Source organism: Gopherus flavomarginatus, chromosome 16 (assembly GCF_025201925.1).
Source record: "Gopherus flavomarginatus isolate rGopFla2 chromosome 16, rGopFla2.mat.asm, whole genome shotgun sequence".
NCBI classification, from domain to species: Eukaryota; Metazoa; Chordata; order Testudines; family Testudinidae; genus Gopherus; species Gopherus flavomarginatus.
In genome coordinates this window covers 22,586,197-22,609,518 of record NC_066632.1, presented here as the reverse complement: position 1 = coordinate 22,609,518, position 23,322 = coordinate 22,586,197, and the positions used below count along the sequence as shown (strand labels likewise).

The following is a 23,322-nucleotide window of genomic DNA, read 5'->3' as shown; positions in this document are numbered from 1 at the left end:
GTGCTAACCCAGCTCCCCCCTCCTAGCCTGGGCAGAGAGGTTTTCCTCCTACTGCCCTTAAGCCAGGGGGCCTGAACCTTTAGCTTCAAGCATAAAGGCTCCTGCTGTGAGAGTCACTAGGGCTGGGTTCAGTCCCTGCATTCAGGGGCAGGAGATGTGGAGTAGCCCCAGGTGCCCTCCTCAAGGACAGCTGATGAGAGCACAGGGCAGGGGCCTGGGGAGAGGCGGGCTGGTTGCCTTGTACACACAGGGCGTAAGGGTGTGAGCAACTGATTCCCAGGCGTGGACCCCCCCCCCCACTTCCTTGCAACCACTAACAAACAGCTAATTAGGGAGGAAGGGAGCAAGTATTCCTCCTGCCCACACTTTGCTCGGACTGTTTTAGTGTGTGAAAACACTGGTTTTGGTTAATGGTTTAGGGGGGAGAGAGAGAGGCTCAACCTGCTTTACACCTGGGCCAAATGCATCCCGGCGAATTTCCCCCAGCCTGTCTGTATTTTGCTCCCTTCATTGTACCTTCCTGGATCTCCGAGGAAACGATGCATCAGTGGCAGCACACAATAAAACATCAGCAAGAGCTGAGCTGGCTGCTGCCTCAGCCCTTTATTCCTCGCTGTATTCACCCAGCAACGTCGGGAGGCAGTGCCTTGGCGGGGGGTGGGGGAATTGAGAGCCTCGAGGGTGCTGGAGGAGATAGAGAGGCTCCCAGCATGGTTCACAGTGGGGTTTCACTGGCTTTGTGCTTCTGATCCCAGCTGGCAGGAGGGACTACGCCTGCTGCTTCTCTTCTGGTGCTGAAGGCAGGGGCAGCTCCAGGCACCAGTGCACCAACTGTGCCCCGGGGGGCGGCCTGCCGGTTCCCGTAAGGGTGGCAGTCAGGCTGCCTTCGGCGGCGTTTCTGTGGGAGGTCCGCTGGTCCCGGCAGTAATTCGGCGGCAGGTAAGCTGAAGGCGCAGGACCGGCGGATCTCCTGCAGGCACACTGCCAAAAGCCGCCTGACTGCTGTGCTTGGGGTGGCAAAATACACAGCCGCCCCTGGCTGCAGGGCCCTGCTCCAATTACCTCCCCGCCCCCATGGGTAGCCATGAGTTTCCCCTAGATCTGCTCAGCCCTACAGTGCTCCCCTTGTGGCCTGGAGCAAAGCCCCCAAAAGCAGGGCTTCGGTGCTCTGTAGCCCGGCCCTTCCTGCTAGCCCAGAGTTCTTCTGCTGGGTGTGGGCAGCAGGTTGTGCTCTCCTGGCGCGGGGCGTTGCTGACGGACACACTGGGGGAGGCACAGAAGCAGCAGGCTCTGGGCAGGGCCTGCCAGGAGAAGGGGGGGACAGGGTGAGCCTACTTAAGCAGGGAGGCCTTGGGCTGGGAAGGGCCCCAGGACAGAGCCAGGGCTGCATCCTGCTCCTCTAGTAACAAGTGGCAGCACAAGCAGGCACGTCCCCATGGGCCTGTTTGGCAGCAGGTAGCAGTGTGAGATTCTGCCGAGCAGCGGGCCCTCTGCCTGCACCTTCTCTTCCAGTCAAGATCGGGGGGGCGGGGGCTGCCATAGAGAGCGTAGCATCTGGGGGCTCATGCCGCTGGTAGCTGGACTGGCACCGGTGCGGCCATCACTGGTGCTTCAGTCCTCGTTGTACCTGGGGTTGATGACGGTGGTGGTGGCACTCTGGAAGAGCGGGTTGTTGACCTGGGAGGGCAGAGAGTTTCCTGGAATCAAAGGGGAGGCCGGAGGCCTCAGGGAACCTGGGGTCTGTTCCTGCTGGCCTAGGACAAGTAGCTGGATCTGGGGCTGATGAGCCGCATCCTGCTGGGAGCCTGGCCCAGAGAGGAGACGACTGTCCCACTCCAGCCTGGTCTCAGCCAGCACCGAACTGGAACGTCCTCACCTGCCAGGTTTTGTGACACAGGGAATACAGGCTCCAGCACATGGGGAAGGAGGTAGGGAGCCTTTGGGCCCTGGGAAGCTGCCCAGTTCAGCCCTGGTGCTGGGACTGGATGGCCGCAGCGTGAGGGAGCTCGCTGGCTCCCATCTGGTCCCAAGCCTCAGCCCACTTCCTCCGACCGGCCCTGTGTCAGTAACGCAGCGGCCAAGGGCTGAATGGGCCAGGCAAGGGGGAAGGAGCTGCCAGTGGGCGGAGTGGACAGCAGGGTGGGGCCCTGACCTCATTCCCCTTGGCCCGCTCCCGCTCCTTCTCGAAGCGCATGTACTCCCGCCGGTCCAGGATCTCCACCGAGATGCGGTAGCCGACGATGATCAGCAGCCCGATGAGTACGATGCCCAGGACCACGCCCAGCACAAACATGGAGGTCCGGTCAGTGACGGCTACGAGGAAGGGAGGAAGAACACGGGCCTGAGTGAAGCCTGCAGCAGCATCCCACCTCCACCCCAGCAACCCTGCAGCTCTGGGGATGCGTCTCAGGGTTCAGGGGAGGTTACCTGCAGGGTAACTCTCCCTCCCTGGTCTCACTGCCTCCTCCCAGCTCACTGGTTGGCCTCCCCCTTTCTGGCCCACACTAGACCCCTCTCTCCCTGCTGCCTGCCCTTCCTGGGGCATAGTGCCCAGCCCCTAGCCTGCCCCATGCCACCCCCTCTACCCAAGCCCCACACCCAACCCCAACTGGTGCTCATCATCCCTGGCTCCCACCCCCCCAAGTGCTCACCGTCCTTGTCTTTCACCTTCAGGGGAACTTTGTCCCCCTCCGTGCCCTCAATCAGGAAGATCAGGATCCGCCCATCGTCCGTCTTCTCCTTGCACCACTGCTCGTTCACAGTGGCCTCGGGCACCAGCGTGGCCACGGTGTGGTTGCAGGCGACGCTGCAGTTCTGGCTCAGCGGGCCCATCCTGAAGGCCTGGCAGTCGGCGCAGTCCCTGCCAGCAAGACGGCTGCAGTCAGCTGGCCCCTCCAGGGTCCCCCTTGCCTGCACTACCCTGTCCACCAACCCAAGCCAGCCCCCTCCCACTGTCCGTTCCCCCCCCCCATACACACTGTTCTGAGCCACCCTGTCTGCCCCCAGCCCCTGCCACCACTTGCTGCTGTCCCCCCAACCTGCCACCTTCTGCCAACCCGACCCACCCCACCCGGCCTCTCCCCTGGCCTTAGGGCATTGACAAGCTCCCACCCTGGGCTGCCACCCAGGGCTTATCTTCCATCCCGAGCGCTGCCCTTTGCCCGCTGCTCACCGATGCTCCTCGCAGGGGGTCTGGCAGCTCGGGCACCGGCTGCAGAGCCGGTCGAAGTAGCCCGGCTGGCACTGGCATTTGTTGCAGATGCAGCTCCCGTGCCCGCTGCACTCCACACCGTCCTGCAGGCACGCGCGGGTGTCCAGGCTGCAGTCGCAGGCACTGCCTGTGTAGCCCTCATTGCAGAAGCAACTCCCACACTGGCACCGACCCTGGCCTGCGGTGGGGGGAGGGGGACAGGGTGCCCTCAGCCTGGGCGAGCACCTGCTCCTGTCTGGGAGCCAACCTGGCCCCCTGACCCCGTCCCCTCTCTCTATCCCTCCTTCGCCTTGCACATACCCGGCAGCCACCCTCCACCCTTTCCTCCCCCATTCACTCCTCCCGCCATTGTCCCACGGGACGAGGCAGGAGCTGTCAAAGCTCGTAATTTAGCAATCCAGCCCCCCCCCCGCCCACCGGTGCCCCCCTGACCTGCGCAGAGCTGCCCGTTGTGCCGCTCACAGCTGGCGTCGTCACACTCGCAGTGCTGCCCTCGCACGTTGCTGTTGCACTGGCACTGCCCGCACACGCACTGCCCCTTCCCGCTACACATGGGGCCCGTGCCGTTCCCGCCCCGGCACCCCGCCTCCAGGTCCGTGGCCTCCGCCAGCTCACACTCACACAGCTTGCCCACGCGGCCGGGGCTGCAGCTGCAAGGAAAGGAGGGGGGCAAGGGAACATGGGTGGGGGGCCTCTTACCCTCCCCCCACTGGGCCAAGATGCCTGCAGCTCCACCAACACACACGCACATATCCTAGCGGCCCCCTCCTAACCCCCCCTCTTCTGGGCTGCCCCCAGTGCCCTTCCCCACTCAGCTGGGATGCCCACAACTCCCTGCAGCCCAGCCCCACACTAGGCCAGGCTCCCCACCCCACTCTGCTGAGCAGTCTGTTCCCCCTGCACTGATCTGCCCCCATCCGTCTGCCCCCATCCCCCTGCGCCGATCTGCCCCCATCCGTCTGCCCCCATCCATCTGCACCAGTATGCCCCTCGATCCATCTGCCCCCATCCGTCCGCCCCCACTCCTCCGGCGCCAGTATGCCCCCCATCCATCTGCCCCCATCCGCCTGCACCGGTATGCCCCCCGAACCGTCTGTCCCCATCCCCGTGCGCCGGTATGCCCCTTGTCCTGTCCCCTCCCAGCGTCTGGGCAGGGCTTTACCTGCAGACCCCGCAGGTGAGGGTACCATGGCCCCCGCTGCAGTGGGTGGCGTGGGGCTCCGGCTTGTCGCAGGGGCACTCGCACAGCGTCTGCAGCTCCACACGCACCTCCTCGGTGAAGCCCAGCACCCGCAGTGCAAAGCTATGCGGACCCTCCAGGCAGGTGTCGGCCTGCACCGTCACCGTGAAACTCACCTGGGGGAGACGGGCACATGGGGCAGGGGTAAACACCCCCAGCCCCAAGCCTGCTCTGGCCAAGACACCCACTCACATCCCACTGAGCTGGCCTGTCCCCAGCCCCCAGCCTCTCACTGAGCCAGCCTGTCCCCTCCCCTCACCCGGCTCCCCAGCCCCTCTCCCCTCCCCACCCCGGGTTCCCCAGCCCGACTCCCCCATCTCCTAGCCAGCCTGCCTCCTCCCCTCCCAGGCTCCCCAGCTCCACTCCCCGCCCCCCCCCGAGGCACCCTGCCCCTTCCCCTCCCCAGGCTCCCCAGCCAGCCTGCCCCCTCCCTGGGCTCTTCAGCCCCCCTACCCCCCCAACCAGCCTGCCCCTTTCCCTCCCCAGCCTCCCCAGCAGTCCTCTCCCACGACAGCCTGCCCCCTGCCCTCCCCAGGCTTCCCAGCCCCCTCCCACCCAGCCAGCCCCCCCCCCAACTGAGCCAGCCTGCCCCTCCCCTCACTGATCTCCCCAGCCCCCTCCACTCCCTGGGCTCCCCTAGCCCCCCTCCCTCCATTGAGCTGGCCTGTCCTCTCTCCCCACCCACCCAGCCCCCCGCAGGGGGTCAGGCTGTCCTAACACTGCCCAGGACAAATCTGGCCTCCAAGCCTGGCAGCCCAACTGAGGGATTGGGCTGGGTTGCCCTCCCCAACCCCAGGGTGTCAGGGTGGGGAGGAGAGCCAGGCCATGGGGGCAGCTCAGCCGGGGATTCCCAGAGCCTGGCAGGGCTCGGTGTGGGGTGGGGCTCACCAGCTGGTTGATGCGGACGCCGGAGCAGACCCCACTGTGGCCCCCGAGGGAGCGGGTGGCGTCCTCGCAGTGCGACTCGTAGGCCACGCTCACGCCAGGCGGGAGCTGGAAGTGCTCCAGGTTCACCGTGGATGACAGGCTCTGGGGGGAGAGGGGCACAGGGAGCCGTCCAGGAGCCACAGACCCTGGGCTGCAGGGACCCACCTTGGCTACCCACCCCACCTGCCCCTGCAGCTTCCAGCCAGCCCATGCCCACCCCGGCTCCTACCACCCACCCAGCCCCTCCAAGCCCCCAGCTGGCTGGGTAGTCAGCCCCTCCACCTGCCATCCTGGTTCCCAGGCCCCACTGCTCTGACCGCTAGGCCACACCCCCACCAGCCCCTCCCCCTCCCCCCCCAAGTGTCAAGGAGACCCTGCATGGGGTGCCCAGGCCAGAGGGGGCTCTGAAGGGATATGCTGGTTACTGGGGGAGGTGCTAGGGGTCCTGGGGGGGGAAGCAAGGATCCCTCAAAACCTTCAGCCCCACCCCCATTACATGCCATCATTCCCCCCACCCCCCCCAGCTGCCCCTCCTTCTCACATTGTAGGCATCAGAGATCAGCTGCACCACGTTGCTGGAGTCCTCCTTCAGCTCCCCCACCACTGACTTGGGGATCAGCCTGCTCAGCTCCTGGAGGGGGGTAGAGGCCGGGTGAGTGAGTGAGCTCCCCGCTCTGCCCCCCCCAGCTCCACCCCCAGCCTGCCCCCGCCCTCACCTGGTACACAGGCAGCGTGGAGCCAGTGACAGCGAAGATGGGCTGGATGTTAGAGGCTGAGAGCACCTGGGCCAAGTGCCCGACCGAGGGGTAATCCTGCAACGAGAGGCAGCGCCCACCTGTCACCACGCAGGAGTCCAGTCCAGGCAGGAGTGGAACCCAGGAGTCCGGGCTCTGACCCCTCCTCCCTCCCCGCACCAGGAACGGAACCCAGGGGCAGCCGGGCCTGAGGAATTAGCTGATGCACTCAGAAACCATTATGATTAACTCCGAGAGGCCACGGAGGCCGAGTGAGGTACCTGGAGAAGGGCCGTGGGCTTTAAACAGGAACAGAGGCCCCTGGGGAATTACAGACCAGTCAGCCTAACTTCGACCCTTGGAAAGCAGCTGGCCTCAATTACGAAACAAGTAAGCGGCAAGAGGATACTAGGATGCTGAGGAATAGCCAGCCCGGATCTGTCAAGAACAAATCCATCCCATTTCCTTCTTTGATGGATGGGGGAAGCTGTCAACACGCCATCACTTGGTTTTCATACGGCTTCTCACACAGTCTCACGTGCACACCAGGGAGACGGCGGGCTATGTGAAATTACTATAAGGTGGGTGAAAGCCCAGCCTCCAACAGCAGCTGTGGATGGTTCGCTGTCAAACAGGGAGGGCAGAGCTGCGGGGGTCTCAATATTTTCACTAAGGCTAAAGGAGTGGAGAGGCAGTGTATGAGATTTGCCGATGACACCAAGCTGGGAGGGGTTGCAAGCACTTTGGAGGACAGGATGAGAATTCAAATGGGAGGCTGGGTCTGAAATCAACAAGAGGAAATGCAAAGTGCTTTGCTTAGGAAGGAAAAATCAAATGCATGACTCCAAACGGGGTAGGGAGTCACTGCTGACAAATCATGTGGGGGTTTGCAGGGATCACAAACTCAGTACAGGACATCTGCCAAAAAGGCTAAGATCATTCTGGGTGAGAGGCATTCTAGTTCCCACTGCTGAAACCACTAGACGACGCTCCCTTCTCAGACCCAGGCACAGAACCCTGGCATCCAGGCAGCCGTTCCTGGGCTCCGACTGCACCCCTCTCTTTTACAGGGCATGCGCATTTCCCCCCTTCCTCATCCCAACCTCTCCCAGCTGGGTGCAGGGTGCTGCAGGGACTGTCTCGATTGCCCCCCAAGGGGCCCCGAACGGGGCGTTGGGTGCGGACTTACGTAGATGTGGCTCTTGCTGTAGAGGCCGTCCGTGTCGAGGTGGCACTGGTTGTCATTCGGGAGGTAGATGCCACCCAGCTTGCCATCCCCTGCTGTGTGGAAGACGTCATCTGACGTGAAGACCAGCAGGCGTGTCACGTTCCGCCAGCCAATCTGCTCCTGGTAGGGTGGGGAATGGGGGTGCGGGTGAGCAGGTACAGGGGCCACCCACTGGTCCCTCCAGCCTGCACGCCCCCTGCATCTACCCAGACCCACGGGCACACGCGGGCACTTTTGCTCACACACCCCTTGCAGCAATGTACACATACACACCCACGTGCACGTGCACAGATGTATGAGCACCTGCCCCCCCACCGCTATGCACACCCTCCTATGTGCACTTGTGCTCACAGAACCCATGCGTGCACATCCCCCATGTGCAGTCACACCCTTTGAGCACACATGTGCACGTGCACACAGAGCCAATCACATGTGTGCTCACACCCAGCCAGGTGCACACCGACACTAATGCACACCCTGGCATCAATGCACACATACACGTGTGTGTGTGTGCGTGCGTACACCCAGAGACAGACACACACACTCCCTGGCAGTGAGGTGCGTATGCCCACCCATTTGCACACACACAGAGTCATGCACACCCCCTGGCAGCGATGTGCATGTACACACCCGTTTGCACACTTCTGCACTCACACAGCCGTGCACATACTGGGAGCCAATGAAAAGGCAGGGAATGCCCAACAGCTGGACACCCCCTCCCCAACACACACCCACCACCACCGCTCAGAGCCCATGGCTACTGCCCCCACCTACACCCAGCCCCCCGGCGGCTCACCTCACACACGGCCGCCTGCATGATAGCGTCGAAGCCGCCCTCGGGCGAGTCCAGGTTGCCTGAGATGCGCTGCTGGCTCACGCGGCTCTCGAACTCGCTGGCGTTGTCGGTGAGCGGCAGCACGTGGCGAAAGCTGACGGGCGAGTCACACTGCTCGTAGCGGTCGGGACAGGGGTTCCGCAGCTTGGCGGGCACCGTGCTGACGTAGGGCAGGACCGTCTTGTCCACGAAGGAGCCGAAGCCTGACGGGGCAGAGGTGGTGCTGGATTCAGGCGCCAGCCCCACAGTCGCCACAGGGGGACCCCACCCAGGCCGGATGGATCCCAGGCCCCCTCCCTCCGCTGAAGCTCTCATCCTCCTCCCTTCCTAGGCTGAGGTATGGAACCCAAGAGTCCACGCTCCCAGGCCCTACCTGCTCTAACCACTAGACTCCCCTCTCTGAACCAGGAAGGGAACCCAGGAGCCTGGGCTTCCAACCCCCTCTGCTCTAACCATTAGACCCACCGTCCCCCGCCCTGTACCCTCTGCCCTGCCTTTGCCCACTGCTGCCCCCCAGCCCCATGGAGCTCTGACTATGGGGCCAAGTTCCCACAGCTCGTGGCTCTATCTGCGCTCCATGGAGGGGAGCAAAGCGAAAGGAAGCGGTTATGGGGGGGAAATATCACCCCACGGGGGTGGGGGGGCAGAGTCAGAGGACAGCAGGGTGACATCACCCCATGGGGGGCAAAGCATGAGGAGGGGGGCTTCACCCGATGGGGGGCCAGGGCAGAGCACGAGGAATGGGGGAGGGCATTGCCCGTTGAGGGGTTAAGGGGTGGAGCATGAGGCGAAAGGGGGGCATCACCCCATGGGGGACTGGGGGATGGAGCACAAGGAGAGCCGGGGGGCATCACTCCACTGGGGGGTGCTGCCTCGTACCGATCTTCACTGACTTGGTGATGTTCCTGAGTGCAGCCAGCAGGTCATTGCCGAGCCTCTTGATGTTCTCCAGGTCGTCCTTCATGGAGTAGGACAGGTCCATGAGGTAGTAAACGTCCACGGGGTAGCCCTCGGCTCGCTTGAATCGCACCGAGAAGCTGTGCTGCTCTCCTAGGGGGTGCGGGGGGGGGGAGACAAGGACCTGGCTCAGCAGGGAATCATGCTGCAAGGCCAGGGGCTTGGGGGGAGACCCTTCATCCACCCTCCATCATCCCCCACCCCTTCATCCACCTCCATCCAGCCACCTATCCACCCCCTCCCCATCCTCCTGCCCATCCATCCACGTACCCCTCCATCCCTCCATCCCCCGCCCCTTCATCCCCCCACCTATCCACCCCCTCCTCACCCTCCTGCCCATCCATCCACGTACCCATCCATCCCTCCATCCCCCGCCCCTTCATCCCCCCACCTATCCACCCCCTCCTCACCCTCCTGCCCATCCATCCACGTACCCATCCATCCCTCCATCCCCCACCCCTTCACCCCCCCATCCTGCCACCTATCCACCCCCTCCCCATCCTCCCACTCATCCATCCACGTACCCATCCATCCCTCCATCCCCTGCCCCTTCATCCCCCCACCCATCCACCCCCTCCCCATCCTCCCACCCATCCATCCACGTACCCATCCATCCCTCCATCCCCCACCCCTTCATCCCCCCACCTATCCACCCCCTCCCTACCCTCCTGCCCATCCATCCATCTCCCACCCCTTCATCCACCTCCATCCAGCCATCCACCTCCCTACCACCCCCTCCCCATCCTCCCACCCATCCATCCATGTACCCATCCATCCCTCCCTCCATACCCCACCCCTTCATCCCCCCATCTATCCACCCCCTCCCCATCCTCCCACCCATCCATCCATCTCCCACCCCTTCATCCACCTGCATCCAGCCATCCACCTCCCTACCACCCCCTCCCCATCCTCCCGCCCATCCATCCACGTACCCATCCATCCCTACACCCTCTACCCCTTCATTCCCCCATCTTGCCACCTATCCACCCCCTCCCCATCCTCCCACCCATCCATCCATCTCCCACCCCTTCATCCACCTCCATCCAGCCATCCACCTCCCTACCACCCCCTCCCCATCCTCCCGCCCATCCATCCACATACCCATCCATCCCTACACCCTCTACCCCTTCATCCCCCCATCCTGCCACCTATCCACCCCCTCCCCATCCTCCCACCCATCCATCCATCTCCCACCCCTTCATCCACTCATCCTTCTACCTCCCACCCACTCCCTATCCCCCCACCTATCCATCCCCCCCAGCCATCCACCTACCTCCCACCTCCTCCCCATCCTCCCATCCGCCTACCCATCCAGCCATCTACCTACCTCCCACCTCCTCCTCCTCTTCCCATCCATCCATCCACCCACCCCACCGCTCCATCCATCTACTCCACTCCTCCACCCATCCATCTGCCCCACCCCTCTACCTACCCATCACCCCTTCAGCCATCCATCACCCCTCCATCCATCCCCATACACACCCCTCTATCCACCCATCTATCCATCCCCATCTGTCCCCCTCTATCCAGCCATGTATCCTCCATTCCCATCCACCAACCCATCTACTCACCCACCTCTCTAGTCACCCACCCAGCCCCCTTCAACCCCCTACCCACTCATCCACCCACCCCCATACATACCTGTCCTTCCATCCCCTCCACATCCCTCTGTCTCTCCCTATCTCCCCACTGCTTGTATTTCTAGGCACACACCCTCTGTCTCTCAGAAGCACCTCATGGCCTGGGTGCACAAAGCCCTTGGACCCCCACAAAGGGCTGATCCGTGACACTGGCAGGGACACATGACCAGCATGTTGGGCCAGCAAGTCAGGCATCAGGAACCCCAGGCAGGGGATTCGGGAGGCTGGGAAGACCCAGCTCCCCACCTGGGCCCCAGGACCATGCTTCCCCCCAGCCTGGCATGGGGCCCAGTTCCAACCACAAACCTCCCCCCTCCAGTGGGACCCACCGGGTCGGAGCCACAGGGCGATCTTTTGGGGTGCCAGCTGGGTCACCGTCTCCTGCTCGGCGCTGTCGCTCAGGGGCATGTCCTCCAGGACTTGGTGCCGGCCCCGGGGCTCAACCACCTCCTCCAGGGCACAGCCACGCTGGAGCAGCTCCTCCCGCATGGCGCAGCGCGTGGCGTCCGACTCGCCCACCTTGGTGAAGTTCTGGAGGGGGAAGGGGGATTCAGCAGCTGGGGGGCACTCCCCCCAATTCTGTTCCCTCCAATATGCTGCCCCCCTTGAGATCCCTTCCCATCCCCATAGGCCAACACCACCCAGGGCACCTGCTGGGTAAGCCCAGCTCCCTCGCCCATTCTGGGACCCACTGGCAGAGCAGCAGGGGGCACCTGCCTGATGCTTTTCCCCAGCAGGGGGTGCTCCCCATGGTCAGTTCCAAGCCCCCGGAGACGGGGTGCTATCAGGAGACCCCCCCCCCGCTGCTGGCCATTCCCCACTTCCCCCTCCCCCTCCAGGACGTGCAAGACGTGCTGCTGGCATCAATTATCTCGTCTGTTTCTCATTGATGGTTTCCTGTTGCATTAGGTGACAAACCGCAGCGTGAGCAGTGGAGGATGGGACGTCTGGGAGTTGGGGGAGCTTTCACCATTGCAACCCCCCCAAGCCCTTTGCAAACGGCCCCCACAGACACAGCTGGACTGAGACCCCCCATCCCTCTGATCCCAACACACATTCCTCGTCCTCCTGAGCTACGGAAGCGCTCCCCCAGCCAGCACTGGTAGTAGGTCTTTTATCCTCTCTGTTGCACTGACCCATCTCTCCAAGCAGTTACATGGGTGCACAGCTCAGCTTCATGGCTGGGAGGCATGGGTGTAGCGGGGAGGGGGGGACGACAATGACTGAGAGCCGTTCCTGCCACTCCACCCAGGGAGGGGCCACTGGGGTTTCATGCTGCCCCTCTCAAGTGTGGCAAATAGGAGCCTTAATCCTGCATGGGTGTGGCCCCCTGTAAGGGGAGCTGGTGGGCAAGATGGGGGACAGTCCCCCGTTCCCATCCTCACCAGCAGCTCCTCCACTCGGCCCAGCTGTGCCTGGGGGGGGAGGGAAGGGCTTGGTCTGCTTGGCCATGGTTATCTGTGCCAGGAGGCAGAGGGACCCACAGGGATCTGTGCTCCATGGGCACACAACTCAGGCTGCACAGACAGCCGGGAATCCCACCCCCCGCCGCCCTGCACCAGCTGGCCAGACCCCATGGCACGAGCTCTCGAGAGGGCAAAGGTTTCACTGCAGGACAGAGCAGCACCAAACCGAACAACCACAGTAGGGGCTTGGGAGGTAGGACACCTGGGTTCTATCCCCAGCTCAGGGAGGGGAATGGGTCTGGTGAGTTAGAGCAGGAGGGGCTGGGACCCAGGACTCCAGGCTTCTATCCCTGGCTTGCGGGAGGTTCTAGTGGGTTAGCAGACAGGGGTTGAGAGGCAGGACGCCTGGGTTCTATCCCCAGCTCAGGGAGGGGAATTGGTCTGCTGGAGTGGGGGGGCTGGGAGGCAGGACTCCTGGGCTCTTTTCCCAGTTCTCCCACTGTCACTGTGTGGGCCTTGCCAAGTTGCCCCCGTGTGCCTCAGTTTACACACACACACACACACTCTCCTCCTGTGTGCCTGGCTCTGCTGTCTACCCTGCACCAGGAGACCCTCAGCCAGAAGGGCCGAGAGACGGGGATGGTGCTGTTAAGTTACACGACCCCCTCACGCTCTGAGATTCCCCCCGCCCCCTAGGGCTTCCTGCCCTGCTGGGTGGCAGGATGTGGTGAGCTGCTGTCACACACCACCTGGGACCCCCCCAGCTGGGATAACGCACCAGAGAGGATTTCCGCATGGGGGGCCCTACCTATCGCACCGGGGAGGGCCCAGCCGGACACAGATTGCACAGCTCCCCGGCATTCGGGATAATGCGCTGGCTGCACAGGTTCTGACTGCGGGGGGCTGGAGCCCAGAGAGAGGGACGTTGGAGATTCATCTCCAGGCCCCCTGTACAACCCCAAAACCCCACAGTGCTACAGGGTGCCTGTGCCAGATAGGGCCAGGGCTGGGAGAGCAGGTGGGGCTGCGGGCTGGGATTGAGGGGCACCGGCAGAGCTGTGGGGGAGCCCAGGGCTGGGAGAGCAGGTGGGGCTGCCGGCTGGGACTGAGGGGCACCGGCAGAGCTGTGGGGGAGCCCAGGGCTGGGAGAGCAGGTGGGGCTGCCGGCTGGGACTGAGGGGCACCGGCAGAGCTGGGGGTGGCGAAGAGCTGAGTCTGTGTGACTCAGCTTGTTATTTTCACAAACACCAGGTTCGTGAGAAGCCAGAGGAAGAACAGGAAAGGTCGAGGGTGAATCAGAGGCCACGGCTGGGATGAGAAGTCACTTCTGTCTGAGAACCCGGCTGAGGGGCATCGGCGGAGCCCAGGGCTGGGACAGCAGGGCACAGCGGGCTGGGACTGAGGGGCACTGGCAGAGCGGGGTTGGGGGAGCCCCGGGCTGGGATAGCAGGTGGGGCTGCGGGTCAGGATTGAGGGGCACTGGCAGAGGGGTGTGGGGGGATTCCAGGGCTGGGACAGCAGGTGGGGCTGCAGGTCGGGATTGAGGGGCACTGGCAGAGGGGGTGTGGGGGGATTCCAGGGCTGGGACAGCAGGTGGGGCTGCAGGTCGGGATTGAGGGGCACTGGCAGAGGAGGTGTGGGGGGGAGCCCAGGGCTGGGATAACAGGTGGGGCTGCAGGTCAGGATTGAGGGGCACTGGCAGAGGGGTGTGGGGGGTGCCCAGGGCTGGGATAGCAGGTGTGGCTGCGGGTTGGGATTGAGGAGCACTGGCAGAGGGGTATGGGGGGTGCCCAGGACTGGGATAGCAGGTGGGGCTGCGAGTCGGGATTAAGGGGCACTGGCAGAGGGAGTTTGGGGGAGCCCAGGGCTGGGATAGCAGGTGGGGCTGCGAGTCAGGATTGAGGGGCACTGGCAGAGGGGGTGTGGGGGGGGAGCCCAGGGCTGGGACAGCAGGTGGGGCTGCGGGTCAGGATTGAGGGGCACTGGCAGAGGGGGGGTGGGGAGGAGCTCAGGGCTGGGATAGCAGGTGTGGCTGCGGGTTGGGATTGAGGGGCACTGGCAGAGTTGTGGGGGAGCCCAGGGCTGAGACAGCAGGGTGTGGCGGGTTGGGATTGAGGGGCACTAGTGTAGCTAGGTGTGGGGGGATCCCAGGGCTGGGGTCTGGGGCTGAGGGGCACTGGTGGAGCTGGGAGCTGTTCTCCAGGCCCAGGGGCTAGTGGCATCCGGCTGGGGCAGACAAGTGGGGCTGGCAGCATCCTGGGGTCCCTGTTCTGGTGTGAATGGACCTTGGGTCAAGGGGGAGTGGGGCTGGGGCTCAGAATGGGGCTGGCTAGGTGAGAGGGGAGATCCTTAGGGCTGGGAGCAGAGGAGAGGAGAGGAGCCCCCCAGAGAGGAGGTGCCGTGGGAGGAGAGCAGGAGACTCCCCCAACCCCAGCTCAGAACATCCCAGGCCCCCCAAGGGCAGCGGGATCCCTCCTGCCCTGGCCCAGCCCCTGGCTCCAGCCGGGCTCCCCTGGGGCGGAGGTGGCCGTGGGGCCGCTCAGTGAGTTGGCTCTGCACTCAGCTGGGGGGATCCCCTCGCTTGCGTTCCTGCCCCCAGCACCCACGGGCACTTACCAGCGCTTTGCACCAGGCGCAGCTGGGCTGGGAGCGGATGCAGTCGCGGCAGGAGGCGCGGGGCCGGCAGGAGCCTGCAGGGAACCGAGGAGGCCATTGGAGTGACCCCGACCGCAAAGTATCACACAGCCCCCCCAGCCGTACAACCACCCCACTGTGGAGACCCCCTCCCCACCACTCAGCCCCCCACTGCGCGGCCGCCCCCCCATCACTCCCATTCCCCAGACATGCATCGCCCTGCAGCCGGGCACCCAGGAGCCAGCCCTGCCACGGCAAAAGCCTTGACTAGGAGTGAGGCCAAGTTGGACTGGGTCACGCTGGGGGTAGGGGGAGAAGCAGGGCAGGGCTGGGGGGGAGGCTTGGAGGGCAGAGCTGGGCTCAGGGGCAGGTTGGGATAAAGGGCGGGGCTGAGGGGACAGGACAGGGCAGGGTACAGATTGGGGGGCAGAGCTGGGCTCAGGGGCAGGTTGGGATAAAGGGCGGGGCTGAGGGGACAGGACAGGGCAGGGTACAGATTGGGGGGCAGAGCTGGGCTCAGGGGCAGGCTGGGATAAAGGGTGGGACTAGGGGTACAGGACAGGGCTGGGCACAGATTAGGGGGCAGAGCTGGGCTCGGGGGTAGGCTGGGATAAAGGGTGGGGCTGGGGGAACAGGACAGGGCTGGGCAGAGATTGGAGGGCAGGGCTGGGCTCAGGGGCAGGCTGGGATAAAGGGTGGGGCTGGGGGGACAGGACAGGGCTGGGCACAGATTGGGGGGCAGAGCTGGGCTCGGGGGCAGGCTGGGGGGACAGGACAGGGCTGGGCACAGATTGGGGGGCAGGGCTGGGCTCAGAGGCAGGCTGGGATAAAGGGTGGGGCTGGGGGGACAGGACAGGGCTGGGCACAGATTGGGGGGCAGGGCTGGGCTCAGGGGCAGGCTGGGATAAAGGGTGGGCCTGGGGGGACAGGACAGGGCTGGGCACAGATTGGGGGGCAGGGCTGGGCTCGGGGGTAGGCTGGGATAAAGGGTGGCGCTGGGGGGACAGGGCTGGGTACAGATTGGGGGGCAGGGCTGGGCTCGGGGGCAGGCTGGGATAAAGGGTGGGACTAGGGGGACAGGACAGGGCAGGGCACAGATTGGGGGGCAGGGCTGGGCTCGGGGGCAGGCTGGGATAAAGGGTGGGGCTGGGGGGCAGGACAGGGCTGGGCACAGATTGGGGGGCAGAGCTGGGCTCGGGGGCAGGCTGGGATAAAGGGTGGGGCTGGGGGGACAGGGCAGGGCACAGATTGGGGGGCAGGGCTGGGCTCGGGGGCAGGCTGGGATAAAGGGTGGGACTAGGGGTACAGGACAGGGCAGGGCACAGATTGGGGGGAAGAGCTGGGCTCAGGGGCAGGCTGGGATAAAGGGTGGGACTAGGGGGACAGGACAGGGCTGGGCACAGATTGGGGGGCAGGGCTGGGCTCGGGGGCAGGCTGGGATAAAGGGTGGGGCTGGGGGGACAGGACAGGGCTGGGCACAGATTGGGGGGCAGGGCTGGGCTCGGGGGCAGGCTGGGATAAAGGGTGGAGCTGGGGGGACAGGACAGGGCTGGGCACAGATTGGGGGGCAGGGCTGGGCTCAGGGGCAGGCTGGGATAAAGGGTGGGGCTGAGGGGACAGGACAGGGCTGGGCACAGATTGGGGGGCAGGGCTGGGCTCGGGGGCAGGCTGGGATAAAGGGTTGAGCTGGGGGGACAGGACAGGGCAGGGCATAGATTGGGGGGCAGGGCTGGGCTCGGGGGCAGGCTGGGATAAAGGGTGGGGATGGGGGGGCAGGGCAGGGCTGGGCTCGGGGGCAGGCTGGGATAAAGGGTGGGACTAGGGGTACAGGACAGGGCTGGGCACAGATTGGGGGCAGGGCTGGGCTCGGGGGCAGGCTGGGATAAAGAGTGGGGCTGGGGGGACAGGACAGGGCAGGGTACAGATTGGGGGCAGAGCTGGGCTCGGGGGCAGGCTGGGATAAAGGGTGGGACTAGGGGTACAGGACAGGGCAGGGCACAGATTGGGGGGCAGGGCTGGGCTCGGGGGCAGGCTGGGATAAAGAGTGGGGCTGGGGGGACAGGACAGGGCAGGGCACAGATTGGGGGGCAGGGCTGGGCTCGGGGGCAGGCTGGGATAAAGGGTGGGACTAGGGGTACAGGACAGGGCAGGGCACAGATTGGGGGGCAGGGCTGGGCTCGGGGGCAGGCTGGGATAAAGAGTGGGGCTGGGGGGACAGGACAGGGCAGGGCACAGATTGGGGGGCAGGGCTGGGCTCGGGGGCAGGCTGGGATAAAGAGTGGGGCTGGGGGGACAGGACAGGGCAGGGCACAGATTGGGGGCAGGGCTGGGCTCGGGGGCAGGCTGGGATAAAGGGTGGGACTAGGGGTACAGGACAGGGCTGGGCACAGATTGGGGGGCAGGGCTGGGCTGGCCCTGCTGTGGTGCCCCGGGGGGGGCAGTGGGTGGGTTCCCCTCAGCCAGAAGCCCCTCCCCGACCTCACCGATGGGGCCCCACAATGGACACAGGCCCAGCTGCCCCTGGGTGAAGTGCCCCCCCCGTCCCAGCCCCAGCACCCACGGGCGTCTCACCCGCTGCAGGGCCCAGAGAAAGCAGAGAGAAGGCTCCTGCCGCCCCACCCTCACCCCTGCCATCCCCCTGCCACCCCGACACCCCCCATCTCCTCTCCTTACCTGCCTCCAGCGCCTTCTCTCCCTGCCCCACCGCCAGCAGGAGGCCCAGCCCCACCACCAGCCCGGTGCCCTTCATGGCCTGGCAGGGAGAGGGGAGATGGTTAGGGGTGGGGGCAGCTGTCCCACCAACCCCCCCACCCCCGTTCCCCTCAGGCCTGACGGTGTCTGTCCCCCCAGCCCCTGCCCGCTGCAGGGAGAGGTGTCTCCCGCCCAGAGCCAGGCACTGAACTCTCCCCTTGCGGCTGTGGGGAAGTGAAAATGCTGAGTGGGGGGGGGGCACAGCCTGGCCCCCACCCTGGCCTGGGGAGTTTCACTTCCCCCCCCCCCGAATCTGGATTCCTAGAACCGCTCCCTGCAGCCAGGCGGCTCCAGGATGGGGCCCATCCCATAGAGGGGCTCAGCTCTGGGCAGCTCCCATAGGGAACAGAGAAACGCCCCCCTCCCACTGGGAATACTGGAGAACCGCCCCCCTGCCCACCCGCCCCAGGAACAATGGAAAATCTCTCCCAACCCTGACTTGGTGCAGATGGAGGGAGGGACACAGGATGCAGTGTAGTAAACTGGCCTCCTCCCTACGCACCCACACGACACGCCCAGACACGCCTACACGCACCCAGGCCCCTCACGCTCACACCCAGCAGACTGCGGGATGCATGCACACACACACACATTACACACGTGTACGCAGGCCCCTCACACACCCTCCCTGTACACACCCAGACATACACACACCCAGACATACACACACACACACTGCATGCACAGCCAGGCCCCTCACACGCCCGCCCTGCACACACCCAGACAAAACACACACACACGCACAGTACACGTGTACCCAGGCCCCTTACACACCCTCCCTGTACACACTCACGCACACACACACACACACACACACATACACACACACTGCATGTGCAGCCAGGCCCCTCACACACACAGAGACACTCTCTGGTGACCCTGCAGCAGTAGCTGTGGTGTTTGGCCAGGGAGGGAGCCGTCCCAGTGCATGGAGCTGTTTGGGGTCACCTGGAGGGCTGTGGGGACATGGGCCATCCATGCACAAACCCTGCCGCTATGGCTGCAGTGAAGACACAGGCTCAAACCTATGCCCCCGCCTGCCCAGCTACACCCCGAGCACATGCCCTCTCCTCATACCATCTATGACCACATCAGCGAGGCCCCCCCGCGCCCCCGGGGGTTTGACGCTTCCTTCCCACCTGAGGGATATGAGCAGAGGCGGCCCAGAGTTGGGCTGCAGGCACAGCCCTTCCCCCAGCCTCCCCCCGCTCCCCACCACACCAGGTGCCTGTCAGAGGCAGGAGCTGTGGTTAGCGCGCAGGTTTCACCTAACTTTCCCTCCACACGAGATCACGGCAGAGCGGAAGCAGGTGGTCAAAGCACATGACTGGACCCAGGACTCCTGGGTTCTGTTCCCAACTCCGCCGCTGACTCACCAAGCACAGCCCTGCTCTGTGCCTCGGTTCCCCCCCCGTCCTGTGGGGATTTGGATCTAGACATGAAGGAATCCAGCCTCCCTCCCCCTTCCTGGGACGCAAGGAACAGGAAGGTGACTGGTTTTGCAGACGCAGAATGTGGCCGTGGCCAAGGCGGGAGTAGAACCCAGGAGTCCTGACACTCAGCCCTGCCCCTTGCTGCTCTGACCACCGGACACCACTCCCCTCCCAGAGCTGAAAATAGAACCCAGGAGTCCTGACACCCAGCCCCTCCCTGTTCTACCCTCCCAGCTAGGAAATTGCATCTTACTGCAACTGGAGCTGCTAGCCACTGGATTTTACAGATTCAGCGATCCACTAATCAGAGAACTGCCCCCAGCTCACTCCGAGAGCAGATCTCTTAAAAGAACATGCCCAAGCCTGGTTTTAAAAGGCAGCTTCCTTATGGCAGCGAGGTGGAGCGAAGCCTTCAGCCCTCATCCCTCTCTGTGGCATCTCAGTACCAGACACACAGCTCAGCTCCCTCTCAGCCTTCTCTCCCATTCAGCCCCTCATCAAAAGACTTCTTCGCCAGCCCCCGGATCAGTGTTTTGACCTCTCTCCACCCCATGCAGTGTGGCCCCCGGCACCGGCTGCAGGATTCCAGTAGCTGTGGGTACAGCACCATGCGCGGAGGTGCGAGCAAGTTCCCTATGTCTGCCTGCCAGTCCCCTTCGACGCCCCGGGACTGCACTGACCCTTTTTGCCACGGCATTGTGCTGGGAACTCACACTGGAGCATTTATCTACAATGGCCCCTAAATCCTTCGGGGGGCCACAGCTTCCCCAGACAGAGCCCCCGGCCTGGAGGCATTCACCTGGGCGCCCGGCGCTCACCTTGACTGGCATTCGTCTGGGTTAAAGGACATGTGGTTGCACTGGGAGCATTTAACCAGGCCACAACAGCCGCTGTCCGGCCCGGTATTGACTCCCTTGCCGGCCTTTCGTCCCCAGCAAAGCTCTCGCAGCACCGTTTAGCTTGGCTGCAGAGTGACACTTCCCCTTTACAACCAGCCAGCCCCTGGGGCTGATCCTGCTGCCATGGGGACCAAACTTCCCAGTGGGGATGGAAGGGGAGTGGGGTCTAGTGGATAGAGCGAAGGGCTGGGTGTCAGGACTCCTGGGTTCCATCCCAGGCTCTGGGTGGGGGTGGGGTCCAATCGGTTAGAGCAGCGGAGGTTGGGAGCCAGGTCTCCTGTAAGTCTACAAATCGGAAATAACAAAAACTCAGTGACAAACAACCACCTCGATTCTCCAGCCCACAGCGTGACGGGCCAGCAACGCCCTGGGAAAGGGCCCCTGGCTTCAAGGGAACAAATTTCCAACCCTGCTGAGAGCCCCTGGCCCAACCCACCAGGCACAACCAGAGTTAAAAGACAAGATGCTTCAGAGGGAGTGAAAAACCCCAAACTCACTGGTTAGAGGCTGCAACAACTCATCTGCGGCTCAGGCAGCAGGCCGGGGGGTCAGATATCACACTCTCCAGTGGGGTACAACACCCAAACCTCGCCCTAGGGTATGACACAAAGGCCCAGCCCTCTGCCAGATGTCCACAGGAGCATACACCAACATGGGACATTGTCCGAATTTTTCCATGAAAGAATTAAGGTTTGAATTGACTCTCCCTGATTTTTAAGCTTCTGGGCCGATCCACACACAGGCTCGGCAGCCCAAAGGGTTGAATTCAAAGCGACTTTGCTGTTTTGGGGCATGGGTGCTCCCCTTCGGAATCAGAGCAGCTAAAGCTGGTGGAGTGAAAGGCAGTTTGTTCCTGACCTCAGCTCAGGTCGGTTCAGGTACAAGGCCTTAGATTCATAGATTCATAGATTCTAGGATCAGAAGGGACCAATGTGATCATCTAGTCAGACCCCCTGCACAAAGCAGGCCACAGAACCCTACCCATCCACTTCTATAACAAACACCTAACCTATGTCCGAGTTATTGAAGTCTTCAAATTGTGGTTTGAAGACCTCAAGCTGCAGAGAATCCACCAGCAAGTGACCCATGCCCCACGCTGCAGGGGAAAGCAAAAAACCTCCAGGGCCTCTGCCAATCTGCCCTGGAGGAAAATCCCTTCCCGACCCCAAATATGGCGATCAGCTAAACCCTGGGCATGTGGGCAAGACTCACCAGCCAGCACTCAGAAAATAATTCTCTGCAGTAACTCAGATCCCATCCCATCCAACATCCCATCACCTATCTGGTGATAATCAAAGATCAATTGCCAAAATTATGCTTTCTCATCATACCATCCCTTCTCACCCAGACTAGCCTGGAAACAATAGAATCGCGTTGAATTTACACCAGACCTGCTGCAAATGACCATCACAGCTTTCCGCTCCTGGGGCCGGAGGTCTCTGGGGTGTGAATTGGCTTGGCTGGGAACCGAAGGCTGAGAAACCTCAAATTTAACAAAGAACGCCTTTCTCCACCGAGTTCATTAGGTGTTGGAGTTTCACAGGGGCGAAAAGACAGCTAAGGGTTTTAAACAGACTGAGTACAAAGCTCTCCCACTCTCAGCATTTGCAGTCAGTGTCTGAGCCCATCTGTCCACCAGCTGCCTAGTCTTCCTTAGTGTTTCCCAGGGAAGAAAAACATGGACTTTTCTAACATGAAAACGAACAGCGAGGGCAATTCTGCCTCTCACGGCCCCTCCCCAGATCTTGCACATTCAGTATCAAGAAGCTAAAAGCCCTTTTGATGGGCTTCCCAGCATGGCAGTGCCGGCGTGGTGTGGATCAAAGTCTTTGGATCACACAGGTTCTTGGAGGAGGTTCTGTATCCGGCTTGCATGGGGATCTGTTGGCCCTGGGACCTCCCAGCATCGTGCACCACACCTGGGTGAGACAGGGCTTGGCATAGCAGTGCACACCCATGTGCAAACCCCGCATTGCACTAGCGCAAAGCCTGCACGCTGAGAGTTTTCCCTGGTGCAGCCACATGAATGGACAGAGAATGGAGCTGGCTGGAGGGCAAAGCCGAGCTCTTCTCCCTCAGTGGGGAAATATCACCTCACCCCCCTGGGGCAAACTGGAGAGGATTTAGCAGGCTCAGACTGCGCAGGAGTTGAGGCCGATTTTAGTCCAACCCTCCACAGCTCTGGCTCTAGCTGATGCAGGGCTGGCCAGTGGGACATCCCAGGCCTGTGCTAAGGAGTCAGGCTAGTCCGTCTCAACGGGCCTTGGGATCTACGGCTCAACCTTCGTCCCGTGGGGATTCAGCTCCCAGACCTCAGGGGAGGCCACCCCAGCTGTAGCGGGTCCCAGCCTCACTACTTTCTGATGCGAAGTGCAACGACCGACTCCGCAGAGCACAAAGCTGGGTGGAGACCCCTGCCCTGTGGACAAGTGCTGGGAGACACACCCAGCTGTGCTTGCAAAGCAGCACAGGAGGGGCTCTGGATACTAAGGAGATGAGTGCATTAGAAAGAAAGAAAGAAAGAAAGAAAGAAAGAAAGAAAGAAAGAAAGAAAGAAAGAAAGAAAGAAATGGGTGTATATTGGGATGGATTGATAGAGAAAGAAGGGTAGAAAGAGATAGAAAATACAAAAAGAGAACGCTAGATTCTTTCTCTGAAAGAAAGAGGCTGTGGATCGGCCATTCAGCTTTCATGCTCTCACAGTATAAGAGGGGAGGAACATTCAACAAAATGTAAAAGGCAGAATGTTTGCAAATGGGAGAATTTTGTCTGTACGGGGAACACGTACCGAGACACTGGGAGGGATGGAAAGTGCCGGGGTTCAGAACCCACCTTGTTCAGGGCAGGAGCAGCCACTATCCGAGGGGTCAGGTAGAAGTCCCATTGGGGACGTCTAGCCGCTGGGTCCAGCAGTTTCCTTACATTCCCCCTGAGCCAGGCTGTCAGATCTGGGCCACAACACAGATCAGCCTCATGCCGCCCCCACCCCGCTGCTGCCCCCAACCCGGGACAGCTGCTTGAGTCAGCACTCACAGCTCAGAGCCCCCAACGCCCAGGCTGTTGGTTCCAGCAGTGGGATAGCAAACAAGGCCACTCACCGGCTTGAATGAAGCCCCTGGGACTGGGGGATCCCAATGTCCTGGAGACCGGCCAGGCCTGGGGAGCTGTGCAGCTGTGTTGCCCAAGTCCTTCCTCCTTCAGAGGCAGCTGTGCGCTGGCTGCTATTTGCATGAATCTTTTGTGATAGGAAACCAAAGCCGAGCAGTGGAAATGGTTTAAGGTGGGGGGGGGACCAAGGGGGAGGGTGCTGTGGGGGTTGGGTGTGGAAGCACAGGGGGCTGGTGGAGAGAAGGGAAGAGAGATGTGAAGATTGAAAGGAGATACAGGGGTGTTGCCAGGGCTGAGAGCCCAGGGCTGGACAGCGGGG

At 62.8% G+C, this 23,322-nt stretch overlaps 1 protein-coding gene across 3 annotated transcripts; it reads right to left on the bottom strand.

Annotated features, from left to right (window-relative positions):
* Positions 1–327: 327 nt before the first annotated feature.
* On the bottom strand, positions 328–23,117 carry ITGB7 (integrin subunit beta 7). Of its 3 annotated transcripts, none has more exons than XM_050924594.1 (16): positions 22,994–23,117; positions 17,486–17,564; positions 14,795–14,868; positions 11,102–11,303; positions 9,055–9,225; positions 8,137–8,378; positions 7,302–7,460; positions 6,095–6,190; positions 5,920–6,009; positions 5,340–5,480; positions 4,374–4,567; positions 3,644–3,861; positions 3,173–3,389; positions 2,652–2,860; positions 2,153–2,313; positions 328–1,677 (listed from the first exon to the last, which is right to left on the bottom strand). In XM_050924594.1, exons 2-16 carry the CDS (start codon positions 17,559–17,561, stop codon positions 1,612–1,614), a joined length of 2,316 nt encoding a protein of 771 aa, XP_050780551.1. In that variant the 5' UTR covers positions 17,562–17,564; positions 22,994–23,117; the 3' UTR covers positions 328–1,611. The 3 variants fall into 3 exon arrangements, with proteins under 3 accessions (XP_050780551.1, XP_050780549.1, XP_050780552.1); XM_050924592.1 differs by lacking the exon at positions 22,994–23,117 and adding an exon at positions 19,815–20,142; XM_050924595.1 differs by lacking the exon at positions 22,994–23,117 and adding an exon at positions 18,940–19,081.
* Positions 23,118–23,322: the final 205 nt, after the last annotated feature.

What these genes read in the sequence shown, in the direction of transcription:
- ITGB7 (XM_050924592.1), bottom strand. An exon ending in CGCCCTGTGGCTCCGACCCG is followed by an intron (nt 9,226 to 11,101) that starts GTGGGTCCCACT and finishes CGCACCCCCTAG; the next exon opens with GAGAGCAGCACAGCTTCTCG. An exon ending in AGCGGGCCAAGGGGAATGAG is followed by an intron (nt 1,678 to 2,152) that starts GTCAGGGCCCCA and finishes CTGCCCTCCCAG; the next exon opens with GTCAACAACCCGCTCTTCCA.